The sequence below is a fragment of the Palaemon carinicauda genome, chromosome 4 (genome assembly GCF_036898095.1).
Source record: "Palaemon carinicauda isolate YSFRI2023 chromosome 4, ASM3689809v2, whole genome shotgun sequence".
NCBI lineage: Eukaryota > Metazoa > Arthropoda > Malacostraca > Decapoda > Palaemonidae > Palaemon > Palaemon carinicauda.
In genome coordinates, this window is record NC_090728.1 from 35,349,715 (window position 1) to 35,365,326 (window position 15,612).

General features: G+C 39.1%; 1 protein-coding gene across 2 annotated transcripts in view; it reads left to right on the plus strand.

Annotated features, from left to right (window-relative positions):
* The window catches only part of Fnta (farnesyl transferase alpha), a 239,746-nt gene that overhangs the window by 137,003 nt on the left and 87,131 nt on the right, over window positions 1–15,612 (plus strand). The window contains exons 1-2 of one of the 2 annotated variants that reach the window (XM_068372163.1): window positions 3,737–3,851; window positions 10,859–10,995. In XM_068372163.1, the coding sequence (XP_068228264.1) occupies window positions 10,869–10,995 (127 nt within the window). In that variant the 5' untranslated portion in view covers window positions 3,737–3,851; window positions 10,859–10,868. Of the gene's footprint in view, window positions 1–3,736; window positions 3,852–10,858; window positions 10,996–15,612 lie in introns of those variants that run through there. The other variant, XM_068372164.1, reaches the window with a different exon arrangement.

The following is a 15,612-nucleotide window of genomic DNA, read 5'->3' on the forward strand; positions in this document are numbered from 1 at the left end:
AAAAATTACCCCAGTGACCCCTTGAGTCCTGTACAAACCTATCCTGTTTCTCACAAGCAGTGCAGTCAATTCTAATTTAGGTATGGACTTCTCTTTCATTGGTGCTAGGCTATTCTTTCCTGATTCCTGTGTAAGTTAATGACTTCTGCACTGCTTACATAAGCAACCATTTTGTTGACCTTGCTACTAGTATCTCAGAATAAGGGCAAAGCACTCTGGTTATCCTTGAGATGGTTACTTCTTGGATATTTTACCTTCTCAGAGCTTCTGAAGTCAATGGTTAATTCAATTAATTCACTCGCTTATTTAGTCGGCAGATTCTAGAGGTTTTTCTTGTTGCACTTTATATTTTAATAGTTTCTCGAAAACTATTCCTGAGCTAAGTAAGTTAATGGTGTAGTGTAATTGACTACAAAAAGATAAAGTCTGAGACATGGTTGGCCCTAGGATGTGCAGGAACAACGTTGGGGCAATATTCTTTGGTCCCAGGTTTTCAGCTAAAGTTCTTAAAATCATAGATTTAAAAGTGAAGTCGGTTGTGGGCTATTACCCAATAGTAGAATGAAAAACAATAAAAAAAATAAAATTGCATGAGATTCAATGGACCAAACAGATCTAAACTACATTTAGACTAACATTCCATGCATGTTACTACAAGTAAACAAAATTTATAAATTGATTCCAAAAGTACATAATTAGCCTACTATATCACGTGTTTATGACTGTCCATTGTGCTATATAAATAAAGCTTCTTACATTATCAAATCAAACTTTCTTGGCAGCTCCAAGAAAATTTCCATTACGTGGGGTTCCTATGAGATTCTCAGATACCAAAAATGGCAAGTGTCTTTTGGTCAAGAATTAAAACCTAGTGTAACTAACAGTCGTTCAAATAATTGGTACCAGCATTCTTTTCCTTGTCTTAATGGTTTTATACTCATTCATCAATAGTTTTTTTATACTTATTGCTGCGGTTCACAGTAACTGAGCATAACTTGAAAATTATCTTCTTCTTTTTTCTAAAAGCTAACTAGTCTTACTTGGATTTTTGCCTTTGTCTTTTTTTAGGTTATAAATAAGCTTGCAGTATGAACAAGGGATTATCACTCATGAAGAGTAAATTGACCGTGGAATTCTACAATTTCATTATTTGGCCGATTTTTTTACTCAGATATTTGAAAAACGTGATCCACTTTTTCATTGGGAAAAATTCTTCTACAATTTCAAAAGGCTCTTGTGCATAAGTAAACCATGACTCTGTGACATAATATCTGGCCATGGTGCAGGATCCTCTGTTAAATCTACAGGACCTACACATTTTTAATTCCATCTTGCCTTTCGTCAAAGGTACCAACAGACGTGTGAAGAGAAAAGCTCCTTATTTGTTATATTTAGCACTAAAAAAGGCAGATTTCACTTTCAGTTAATAAGATCCTCCTTTGATTATTCTCCATAATTTCTTCAGCCTATTCTTCCGACTAGTTTTTCTTTGGTATCGTCAACGTCACTGTATTGTAAATCCTCCTACTTCCAGTACTTTTCTTTTATAGTTTTACTAATATATTTATCTAATGCCACTTCCTATTTCTCTGCTTTGGCTTTCTTTGGCCCTCTTCTTTCTACCAATTAAATACCTTCTATCGATACTCCTTAGTCTTTTATCCATATATGCAGGACCACAGGCACCTTGACAATTTAAATGAAGAAAAAAAAAAAACAAGTTAGTAAAGCTAATAAAAAAAAGATATGCAGGTAATTTCATAAAGGCTACTAAAAATGAGGACGACTTACAGAGAAGGATTGTAGAGTGGCAAGAGATTATAGAGAGGGTGACGAGAGTAAATGTGGATTAGTCTGAAACCATGCTGAGCAGTAAGAAAGGCATGGACAGGATAATCATACATGAAAGTAGAGGTTCGCTTATAAAATCGGTAGAACAATGGATCTACTACAAGTCAGGATGGAGGGCGTGCGGCTGATGTTGAGAATATGGTAAAATCAGCTTGGGGGAAGTGAAGGGAGGTAGCACAACTGGTATGTGTTAACAAAATGTCAACCAAGCTAAATATAAAGATCTATAGCACAGTAATAAGACCAATGTTAATGTATAGATCGGAAACACGATCTAAGACGAAAAGAGGGAGTAAAGCTTGAGAGAACAGAGATGAGAGCGATTTGTGGATCATCTGAATATCACTGCTTCAAAGATTAGAAAATTCTAAAAAAGAAGAATCACAAGTGTAGTAAAGTTTCTAGAGGTGATAAGAATGACATGACTGAGATGGTGTAGGCATGTGTTGATTATAGACGGTGAGGAGGAAGTGAAGAGGACTTGGGAGGAACCTGTTAGGGGGAGAAGATCAAGAGGGGGCCAGAAAATTAGATAGCGAGATAAGGTGAAGGATGATATGGAGAGAAGAGGTTGGTGGAAGAGTTTGCCTTTGATAGTAGGCATTGGGGAGAGTGCATCAGGCAACCGACCTCTTAATGTAACGTAAACGGTGGGAAACAAGTATATATATATATATATATATATATATATATATATATATATATATATATATATATATATATATATACTGTATATATATATATATGTGTGTGTGTGTGTATATATATATATATATATATATATATATATATATATATATATATATATATATATATATATATATATACCGTCATTATCAACATCATCCCCTACGCCCATTGACGCAAAGGGTCTCGGTTAGATTTCGCCACTCATCTCTATCTTAAGCTTTTAATTCAATACTTCTCCGGTCATCACCTACTTCACGCTTCATAGTCCTCAGCCATGTAGCCCTGGGTCTTCCAACTCTTCTAGCGCCTTGTGGAGCCCAGTTAAACGTTTGGTGAACTAATCCCTCTTGGAGATTGTGAAGAACATGCCCAACCCATCTCCAGCTACCCTTCACCATGATCTCATCCACATACAGTACTCGAGTAATTTCTCATATAGTTTCATTTCTAATCCTGTCCTGTCATTTAACCCCCAATATCCCTCTGAGGACTTTGTTCTCGAATCTACTAAATCTGTTGGAGATTGCTCCATTGTCATACCATGAGTTATGTCGATACAGTAACAAATATCTCACTAAACTGATATATAGTCTGATTTTTTTTATGTAATTTCAGGTGATTTGATTTCCAAATTTTACTTAACCTAGCCATTGTCTGATTTTTTTTAATCCCTCACTAAAATCTAATTCTAAAGACCTACACACACACACACACACACATACACACATACATACATATATATATATATATATATATATATATATATATATATATATATATATATATATATATATATATAGATATAGATATAGATATAGATATATATATATATATATATATATATATATATATATATATATATATATATAGATAGATAGATAGATAGATAGATAGATTGTAATTTAGTTTTATCTCTATATATGTTACTTATTCTTTAACACTGGTAAGAACATAATTAAATTCCTCAATGAAGTAATCAAAATATATGTTACAAGGCAGAAGATAGACGAACATTTTACAGCATGTGATAAACAAGAGAAAAGAAATTGTTTTTTTTTATGTTTTTTTTTTTTTTCAGATGGTATGACTTTTTAAAATCAAGTATGGGATCTCTATAATATGAAAACTGTATTAAAAGTAAGGTTCCTCTGCTGTACAGGACCTGAAAATTAGCCCTTAAAGTAAGTAAAGTAAAACGCCCTTTGAATGAAGACAGGTGTAATAGAGGTGCCGATACAGAGGTTATACTTTCAGACACAAACACTGAACCAACCACCATCATCTTAGCCGATATCCGACATATCTTTGAGGTATTTAAAGTTTATTAAGTTATAATCTAGTATATGTTACTTTGAGTAAACAATATTAATATTAATATAATCATAGTAACCATACAATGTTCGAAAAGGTAATAAATTAAGCGGCAACTAGTGTTTTAAAACCCAACCAAGTCTACCATATCGTAGCGGTTTGTTGAAAATTAAAAATAATTGATTATAAAGTACTGTATAGTATATAGTACTGATTACTGTACATAGTAATGTCAGTAAAAGCTTATACTTTCTAAAAACCATCCAAGTAACCTCTGGGTAACGTAATTCAAACTATTTAGGCTAATCCTATAGGTTAGAGGAACTGGTAGGTTAGTTTGGATTCGTCATGGTAATTACCGTGTACGGAATAGTAGTTTACAGTGTATTATTGTACTGTATTACAGGGTAATGTAACCTTGATACCCTGTAATACAGTATAACTTTACCGAGTACAGAATAACAGATATTTGTTATGGTGCTGGTCCGTAAGATTACTATATTGGTTATGACACTGAAAGGATGAAGTCTTTGTATATCGGCGGCCAGTTCCTCTCCCGTGTACAAAATATGGACATCAATTGACCATAACTTCCCCCCCCCCCTAACCTAACCTACAAGCTATGTCCTTACCTACTTGCCCAAAGGGGGCCGGCTAATGCCCCCTGCAACCCCGCTTACACTGCCGTATTCTAAGTCAGACGTAATCATACATACAGGTGGCCGCTATCATACATACACCCCGAAAGGATTACCAGTTAATTATGCAATTTTACCCAGCATCCTATTTGGATGTTGCTTGGAGCGAGGTGTTGTTTCTCGATGATAAAGCTTCTTAGGTTAGGTTGGGTGAGGAACCTTTGTTTAGATCATATCACTGTTTTTTCCTGTGAAATAGGTTTTGGGTTGAATGTAGAGTAAACTTATAGTTACGGACAGGTCAACATTTCAAACATTGAGTATATTTTTTCCTGTAGTAAATAATGTTCTTAACCAAATTTGACCTTCATTTCAATGGCCAATAAACAGGAAAACCATTTCAACTACTTTGGTCCCCACTACACACCCACTAAAACTGGTATAATGGAAATTAATTCATATTCTGTTAAATCACAGTATTTACTACAGGAAGACATATTTTCTGGTCAGAATGCTTTACCCTAATTCTAATGGTATATTTTTAGAAAATCTAATGGTTCTTGCTTCGCCGTGCGCTCCCTTCGCTCGCGAAGAAATAAAAACATCAAGCACCATACGTACTGGCAAGCAGTAATGTTGAGCTGTGCATACTCACATCAATGATTGATCATTATTTGTTAGGTAATTATTCCCGGTATATTTTTTTTAGAAAATCTAATATTTCTTGCTTTGCTGTGCGCTCACTCTACTCGCGAAAAAAAGAAAAACATCAAGCTCCTATGTACTGGCAAGTGGTACATGCCGAGCTGCGCACGCACCCTCCCCCCTAATATGTTCTTATTTCTTGATAATTATTCGACAGGTTTTTGTAAATCTAAAAATCACAGACCCTAAAATTCAATAAAAGCAAATTAATGACTTACATTATGATCGGCCCGTCAAAGTGTTCCCTGTAAGATAACCAAGTATGACACTTTGGGCACTGTAATTTTTGTGTTATGACATTACTGTATGTGCTTTTAGAAACACATTAACTACAATTGGTGACAAACATAGAAAGGATTTGGAAAGGACTGAAGGGAAGCACTTGAAGTGATAACAAAGGAAGGGGGAAATATAACCCCCATATATGAGTTTCCATATGTACGGGTACGTGATTGGTTAACGGAAACATCAATGTAACAGTACAGTGTCTGTAAAGTAAATGAAGGATAAACTCGTTCAGAGAAAGTATTTGTTGTGTGAAAACTGAATGTAATATGACAATAACAGGAAAAAAACAGAAATTATGACCAATTAGTAAGATGAAGTGAAGGAAAGAATTAATATTATTTTATGGGAAGACATCAAAATGTCGTAATAACGAAGGAAATGTCTTTAAACTTGAGAAAATGAAAAATATACATGTGGGTATTACATCAACTAATACATACCAACGGTATTAAGAGTGTCAAGTCTTGTAGTATACCTCAACGCGTGAGTAAAAGGAAATATGTACACGTGGGTGTTGCAACAACGAATACATTCATACGGTATTAGAAGGGTCAAATACAGTACTTGAATGTCGCGGGTAAAAATGAAAAGGACTTGTAAGGAAGCGAGTAATTCTATTGGTCAAAATAAAGGAGGGCCGGGTTTATGCGCAGAAGCTCTAAAACTGATTAACACGCATATACTGTACCTACGAACCAACGGGAGAGAATACAACAGCTTCATAGAATGTCAACAAACAAAGAAAATCTACCAGTGGTATAGGATATAGATAATTTGTGCAGTTTTCCTTGGATTTATTATACGTCCAAGAAAATGTAAGATAAAAAAATATTTGTTTTATCATTATATACTGTTTTCCGTACCCAAAACCCCGGGTTCCCCCTTGGGATCCCCTGTTATCAATGGATATAGATATATATATATATTTCGCTATGTATTTATTTGCTGAGAAAATAAGTGCCATTTTCTAAGAAAACGGGCTTTTCTCTATAAGAAAAACCTTTTTTTTTTTATTAGGAAAACTTTTCTTGTTGGTAACCTGGTAACTATAATAACACCGAAAGTAGTTCGTTGGGACAGGGTATGATAAAGATACGGTAGTAAAAGGACAGTCACAGGGGATGTAGCCTTTTTGGTAGTTAAGATGGTAAGGATACAGCTCCTAAGTTAGGTTAGGCGGGGATACCTCAGGTTAGGTGGTGTTCTTGTGTGCGTTTCACTTTTAATTGGGCATCTTCAATTTGTCCCAACGAACTACAAAGGCTCCCATCAACCTTTAATTTGAGTATGACCTCAGTGATGCTGGAACGGCCATAAACTTTTAACAAAGAAAACATTGTTGGTTACCAGGTGATAGGGCAACCCTGCCCACCTGATGGGTAGAGCAACCTCTACTTTGATTTCATCCACTTACGATTACTTACGTATTGTTTGGTGTCCAAATCTGACCGCTTTAATGTTTTGCTTTTACTTTCAGTTTGAATCACTCCTTATTAGTCATGTTAGAGGGATTTTGGAAGCAAAGAAATGCAATGGTCCCTGTTAATTGTATTTGTGTTACAGTTTCTGGGTTACCTACTGATAATCAACATGTGGCATGTCTGTTGCTCTCCTATTGTTCATACTGTACATGTGTCCGACATCGACGATGACTACATGATCCTAAGGAAGTTGGCCTTGGTTTACGGTGGCACTCCTTCAGAAGAAGAGTATTCCTGGCAGTTGTATTCTTTTCCCTGTGAGTGTCGTCTTTGGCAACACGACTTTAAGAGAAGATGAACTTCTAGTTCTTCTCTTTCCCCACTGCATCTTTGCCAAATCGTCTTTTCAAAAAAGGATTATACGTCGTCGGTAGTCCATAAAGTTTGGTTTTCTCCCCATGGGAGAAACATTACGAGTCCCAGGAACGTTTCGCTTTGCGTGAGTACCAAGAGTTGTCCCTTAGCAGAAAGAAACATTGGAGGCCGCAACCATGGGAGTGCTTGGTTTTTAGTATAGGTTTTTTCACATCTTTCATCTTTGCAAAGTGAAGTTTTGTGCAAGGAGTGAGTGAGTTCTGAGAGTTTTATTATTGTGGGAATAAACAGCAGTTCTAACAACTCTCGTTCAGACTGAGCATACGGTAGGGAAAGAGGGTGCCGCCTTTTGTCTTCCCCCTTATTCTGTGGGGGGATGCACACAAAAGCAACCCCCACACCTTTGATCACTCTTCATCACGAGCATCATCAAGAAACTACCTCGATATTTAGCCCCATACGAGGATCCTCTAGTGGAGTTAACAGACATCATGTCTCTCGTTTGGAAGGGATGGACTGAGGTATTCCGGTTCATCCCATCCAATCACCTGCTGAATGTCCTCAACATGCTGAGATCCTTCCAGGGGGGAGTAGCTCTAGTGGCTCCCAAGTAGCCCAAGAGCAATCTGTCCTCTTTAGTGAAGGAACTGAAGGTGAGGCTGGCCCTAGTTCTGAACATAGGTCTACCTGTATTTCAGAAGGTTCAGAAGTTAATTGCCTTCGTTTTATCACTGAGAATCCGAACCCTTCATTTCATGATTTTCTTGCCCTAGCGCTTAGGGAAATATTTGGGCTCTCAGAAGGCAATATAGAATTCCTAGAAGAATACAAGTCTAAGTCAACTAGAAGACAATATGAGTCTTCTTGAAAAAAGTGGGTTGCGTTTGTTAAAGCAAAAGAACCGAAAGAAATTTCAAAGAACTTCTGTCTGTCCTTCTTTGTCCACCTTCATAATCAAGGTCTGGCGGCCAACACGATTAGTACGTGCAAGTCAGCCTTGACTAGACCTCTTTATGCCTTTCAAGTGGATCTGGCGAATGAAATCTTTAATAAGATTCCGAAGGCTTGTGCAAGGCTTAGGCCTGCAGCACCACCAAAGCCCATCTCTTGGTCTTCTACAAACACTATGCTAAGCAGGTCCATGAACTGAAGCATTATGTGGTGGCGGCAGGTAGTGTATTAAAACCTGCCGTCTAATTCTGCAATGAACAGCTATTTGACTGGGACTGTCAATTAAAGGGAGAAGGGGTCATCACTTTTAGTGTGACCTCCTTTGAATGGTGACACTAACTCTGTTCAAAATCCCAGGTGTGGAATTATACAGATAGCACTAGTGCCGTGTGTACGTAGTACACAGTGTCGATAGAATGTAACCGGTACAGAAATTATGAAGAGAAATTTTATTATAAATTTTTTCTTCAATCTGAGAGTGGCACTCATCATTCCTTTCCCTTTCAAGAAAGAAATATAATTTCTGTATACGTTACGTGAATAATTCCATTATCATGATACATTTGTTTTACTGGTTAATTCATTTAGTCATTTATTAGGAATAAATGTCTATTAAAATGTATTGCGTCCTAATTCGCCCGACAATTGCCTGTATAAAATGCCAGAGTTCTTTGGCTTACTAAACTAAGTATTCTTCCAATAGTTGTATGCTCACAAACAATAGATATAAGAGACACTGATACTGATTCGGCAAAATATACAAATTATGAGACTGTTTGTATATTCAATCTATACTTATGTTTGTTCATACAATATATGCTAACCTTGAGGCCCCTTTTCTACTGTCTAGAATGACCCTTCCCTGTAGGGGGCAGGAAGCACTAACACTGTTTATGATTAGTGATGATGACGGATAACGGTAACATCATTTGTCTCAATTGGTCCGAATGACCATAGAAATGTTGTCCCAAGGTTAGGGCACTGATGAAAATCCACAGATACATTAATGCTCTGGCATGCTTCCATCAGGACGATATGGCTTGAGCCCAAAAAACCGATTTTGAGTGAAGCGAAAAATCTTTTTTTGGGTGAGATAGCCATGTCGTCCTGATGGACCCACCCTTCTTTTCTACTGTATCTGTAGCACCATGCTCAATGCTACAAGGAATGTTCGCCATCTTGGATATGGCGCTGTTGTGATACTCAATGGTGATATGAGAACTAGGGTAACCTTGCTACGGCTCCCCTTCTATTCTGCCACTTCCCCCTCGAAGCGTAAATGCTATTAGGGGTGCAGATTGCTATGCGCCGTGTCAAGAATACGTCCTCTGATATTATGCGATATCCTTGTGAGAAATTTAAGGATATTTGCGCCAGGAGTTAGAATTCTGGATACCTAAAGGTAAAATTCTCTGGGAATATCACTGTAGTACATATATCCCTTAGGAAGCTACTTATAGGAACTTCCATCAGGACGACATAGCTATCTCACCCAAAAATAGATTTTTCGCTTCGCTCAAAATCTGTTATTTATCCTAAGTAAACAAATCCGAGTCCTTCAAGTTGCTCTTCCCGACTTGAACCACTTCCCAAGATCCAGGACTGAAGGTCAAAAGGGATTGCAAAGCTAACCGTTGGGTAGACCTGGCTCACCTTCTACCTACCAGTAACTACTATTAACTCATTAGAAATTTAACTGCTATTCCAGCTAAGCCCAAATTATACTTCTATTAAAGGAATCGGGGTTATATAGTCAGGAAAAATACAAATTACTTCAACAGATTTGTAATATTTTGTCAATTTTTACTGTTAACTTTTTTTTAGGGTTTTGTTTTCTTGTTTAATCTTTCTGACTGCAACATTGCAAAGGAGGCTCGTCCATTAATTAAAGAATGGTAAGAGTTCTGTATGTTGATATTAACAGTGTGATGTAAATTGAAAGTTACCATTGCTATGTGGGTCATCGCCTAAGCGATCAGCGAGAGTGGTTGAAACATCCAAAAACTTACAAAGGATTAAAACCAGAAAGGATTATTATTCATATATATCACAGGAAACTCCATACTAGTGTGCAAGAGATATTACCATGAAGGTAAACTTAAGGTAAGCAACAGGTCGTAATACATTCAGCTCTGATTTCCAAACAGGATGAAGAGTTTGTTTTACACTAGCAGGGCTGGTCAAGTTATAAGCTATTAGTAAGACCTCAAGTTCAAATCCTCTCATTTATTTCTCTTTTGAATTACAATTCTTTCAAATCACAAAATCGCTCTTTAAAATATCATCAATGCTGGTGTGTGCAAGAGGTTTATATGCGATTGTATAGGTGTCAAACAGCAGGTTGGCACATAAGTGGAACTGCTTTCTGTACAGGATAAAAAGTTTTCTCCCATGGCTTGGTCAGTAAAGCTAGTAACTTGAAAGACAAGTTCAATCCTGCTGGAAAGGTGAAGTTTAATTTTGCCATTTATTTTTTAGATTGATTAACAGTACACACACACACACACACACACACAAACAATTTTTTTTTTCTAAATGAATCCAATCTCTATTTTCTCTTTACTGTATATATGTATGAATTTTTACGATGTATTAGGCATATACTAAATCTTTTTTAACGAATTTCAGAGCTGTGGTCATGGGATCCAATGATATTGAAGAACCATGGGTGTTCTATAGGGATCGGGAAGAATGGGCTGATGTTACTCCAGTACCACAAGATGATGGTCCATATGCAGTTGTGAGAATTGCCTACAGTGAAGCATGTAAGTGACTATAGATTGGATTTGTTCCTACTCGTAATAAAACTTTGATCTTTAATAGGAATTTAACATAGTTGAAGCTGAAACAGCCGATAGACTTTTAACATGGTAAACATCGTTGATTGCTGGCTGGTGGGTAAGCCTGCCCACCCAGTAAACAGAGTGACCCTCACTTTGACGTCAGCTACAGTTGGGTACAAATGTACGCAGCTTCATTCGTTGTCTTGGTTGTTGAATTACTAATTGCTTTCCTTTTGATCATTTCAGTGTGTTTGCTCCTTTTCTGGATCCCCAGAGTGTTAGTTCTAACGCTTTTTTGGAAGACTGGAGAACAGCTGTAAGCTTTCTCCTTTCCTCCGGTCTCTCTTGTAGAGGCCGACTTCTTGGAGGTAGGGTGCCCTGTCTCCTGTCTTTGCCTCTTTTTGTCATCGGAGTGGTTTTCCATCCTTTTGGGTATCCTCTTGGAACCTCTAGAGCGGTTTCTCTGTAAGCCCATTTTTCCCGTTTCTCCAGGGTCTCCGTGCCTCGTCATCTTGCAGGGAGGCTGTAAGGAGGTTCTCCAGGTAGGAAGGTTTCTCTTCCTGGGTCTCTGACACTTGGTTCTAGCCAGATGCATATCTGCTCGCCGAGTTACAAGCTTGGTCGATCTTCAGACGTTGGTTCCTGGCTCAAGGTCTTTCAAGTTCTTGGCCTTCCTTGTCTAAGACACACGTGCTAGCGAGTGTGTTGATTCAACGTTTTCATCCTCACTTGTGGGAAGCCGGTTGCTTCGCAATCCGACTGCTTGACTTGTCGGCAAACAAATCACCTTTAGATATTTTGGAGGTTGCTTAATAAGCTACCTCTCAACACCCTCAGTACAGTCAAATGGAAGCTAGCTTTTTACTTGCAAAATATGCTTTGCCATAATCTCTCTCTGACCTTGCTGACCCTTTGGGGTTTTCAGCGGATGCAGTTGCTACCGTGATCTGCTATTCTAACCTGGTAGTTTATCTATCCAGGCAGCTCAGAAGTGTCCTTGTTTTCCAACGCAAGAGCACTCTAGTTCTTCAGAGCTCCCTGAGGATCTTGGCAAGCTGTCTCAGCTGGCTGATAGTGCCTAAGGGGAAAGCTGTTCTTTCACATGAGAGTTTTGCTTGTTCAAGCAATCTCTCAACACCAGGCGATCCAAGCTCACAACGAGCCTGAATCGTAGCACCAAAGGTGAAAGCTATCTTTTCACTTGTACAAGTGATCTATCAATGCCTCACAATCCAACCTCACCGCGAGCATGGATTACAGTGCCAAAGGTGGAAGCTATCCTTTCACATGTGAGATTTACTTGAAGCAAGTGATCTCTCAACTCCTCGCACTTGTTAGCTGGGTGATGCCAAAAGTGAAAGCTATTTTCACACCTGAGTGTTGCTTGAAACAAGCTATCTCTCAATACCTCATGATCCAGACTCGGTAGAGCGTCGAGTGCCCAACAGTAGCCTTCACATGTGGTGACTTCAGTGGCAGCTGAAGACCTTTTGGTCTCAGGACAGGGATCCCCATCCTTCTAGAATGCTCATTCCGGGGAGATCGGAGCAAAGAAAAGACCTGAATTGATTGATCCTGAATTCGAAGTATCTCCCAATTTGATACTCTTCACGGATGCATCAAAAGTGGAGTGGGGATTAACGCTCACCTGCTGCAGCACATGGGCTCCAGGCTGTTGTATGAGTCAGATCGGCAATGCTACAGAAACCTGGAGTTGAAAGCAACTTATCTTGCTGTTCAGTATTTCCAACAGCTCCTCTCAGGTTACTCTGAATGACAACACGACTGTACTATTTCACAGCCAACTATCCGTCGAAATCCCATCATGGACAAAGGAAAATTTTATCTCCATGTCAGGCCTGGTTCATACCTGGCAAAAAGAACATCTTGGCAGACAAATTTGAGCAGGAAGACTTGAAAAGTTGGTTTTGAGGGGTCTTTTTACCCTTGGATAGCAAACAAAGTGAGGACTTTATAGGGTTCACTGCCAATAGACCTTTTCTTGACATCTGTCAACTGGAAGCTTCTGGTGTACTGTTCGCCAGTACCAGATCCACAGGCTGCACTTCAGGATGCCTTCCAACTTGTGTGGGGCAACCGAGATGTCTCCGTGTTCCCCCGTTCTGCCCAATGAGGAACCTCCTCAACGGGGTAAGATCTGCAAGTATCCTAGCCATGATGTGGTTAGGAGCTATCCACATCATGGATAGCAACATGCTGAAAGGTACCTTAACTATCTTCTGCTGCTGATAGAGGTTCCAAGGGAGCTTTTTCCTTTCTATGACTTGCTGCACAAACCAAATGCTCAGATTTACCATTAAAAATGGGATCCATGCAACTTCTTATCTTCCAGCATCTCCTCTCTGATTACCCCAGGAGGTCCTCGACCTCAGTCTACCAGGAAAAATAGGCAATCTTTTGTGGTTAGTGTAGTGGAACGGGTGTCTTTCCACTCAGAACCACTATACCCCTAATCGCTGAATACCTTATCTCTGAGAGGAAAACTCAGCTCAGTCGCAGCATTAAAAGCTATAGCTCAGCCTTAAGCCAAGTCTTTAGACTGAAAGGGGTTGAAATTTCCTCTTCGGTAGAACTGTCCATGTACATATGGTGTTTTGAAAGGACTTACCCTTTGTCAGTAGTGAGACCACCTTTGTGGAATGTTTTCAAAGTCCCTAATTACCTGAAACACTTACGAGCTGCTATGTTGGGCTTCGGTGTAAGCTCCGCAAGAGGGTTAGCAAGTTGCATGGTTTCTCCCACGTTGCCACCCATTCAATGGGATGAGGCAAAGTTATTTTCAGCTTTGTCCCTGTGTTCATTGATAAGACTCACATTCCGAACCGATGATCCTTAGTGGCTGCTTTTGTGTCCTGTGATAGTGCTAGGGTACCTCTTAAACGAACTCTAGGGACTCGGCCACAGATCAAGAACGTGTTTCTTAGTATGAGCAGGGACAAGAAGAGGGTGACGAGGAACACGTTCTTGTGGATCATCCGGGTCATCGACTGTGCCATTAATCCTTCCCCTCTTCGACAACATGGGGTATGACCTAGAGTTCATGACATCAGGGACATAAGTACGTTCCTGGTGTTCAAGAAATCCTTTTTGTGATGTAGCTATACTGTACATGTAGGTGTATGGAAGAAACAATCTACTTTCACTGCAAGACGTAACACCAAGGTCCCTAGACTCGTTTTCGATAGGCCTTGTGTAGTAGCAGCACAGCAAGTGGTATAGCTACCTTAGCTCCTCACAGAACTATTAGCAGTCATTCAAGGGCAGAGGTTACAGTGTTAGTCTGGGATGAATGAAAAGGTCTGACCGATCTTTTCTTTTCCTCTTCCCCCATCTTGGGGCACAGTATCTGAAGGCTCTGTCGACTGGAACTCCTCCACTGCAGGTATGCCCCATATTACTTGTAGATAGAATATGTTTATATATTCCCTGCAGAGTAATAGTATAGAGAAGTATGAAAAATATAAAAAGAAAAATGTGGAAGTAAAGCGCAAGGTACGTGAGGCAAAGAGGGCAGCTGACCTGAGGTGGGGTCAGGGATTAGGTCATTCATATGAAGAGAATAAGAAAAAGTTTTGGAAAGAAGTGAAGAGAGTAAGGAAGGCTGGCTCAAGAATAACAGAGACAGTGAAAGATGGAAATGGAAGGTTGTTAAAAGGAGAGGAGGCAAGGAAAAGATGGGCGGAATATTTTGAAAGTTTACTGAATGTTGAGGATAATAGGGAGGCAGATATAATTGCTGTTGCAGGTGTTGAGGTGCCAGTGATGGGAGATGAGAATGAGAGAGAGATTACAATAGATGAAGTGAGGAGAGCACTAGATGAAACGAGAGTAGGAAAAGCATCTGGTATGGATGGTGTGAGAGCTGAGATGTTGAAGGAGGGGGGGAGGGGGGTGTGTGACTCTACTTGAATGGTTGGTGAGATTGTTTAATATGTGTTTGTTCCGTAACCGAAATACAAACCACGCTATTTACAAAGGGTTATTACTTTTAGCGTAGCTGAAATGGCGAGCCATTAGAATTTAACGAGGGTGTATTACCCCCGCGCTAGTTAGCGGGGGGGTAGGGGAGTGGTAGCTAGCTACCCCTCCTCCCCCTCACACACAGGTGAATACTCACTTTCACTTTTGGCTCGGACTGTGACAGACGTCTCTGTCTTGGTCCTCGCTTGGCAGCCATTGTCTGTTTTGTCTTTACTTAATCGCTTACTTTTCTTTTACTCAATATATATGTAAACATGTTTTCATGTTTGTATATATATTTGAGTATAGAAATAAGTAAGTTTCCTTTTCAGATGTGTGTGTGTAGTGTACGATATCTACGTGGAGGCCTCGGCAGTTAGGCCACCACGGCCTAATTTTATGGGTTGCGATCGAGTTTGACTTCGGTCTTTCTCTCTCTCTCTCTCTTGAGGTCGTTCACCCTTTTACTATGTTTTACTACGCCCTTGTAGCTTCCTTCCCGTGTGGGTGGGGTTGCTACGCCGTACATTTTGTCTCAATTAGTTTATGAATCTAATTGTAGTTGTTAATTTTTCAGCTTGTAGAACGATTCCTTTCGGGGTTTTCGTTTTTTCTTTA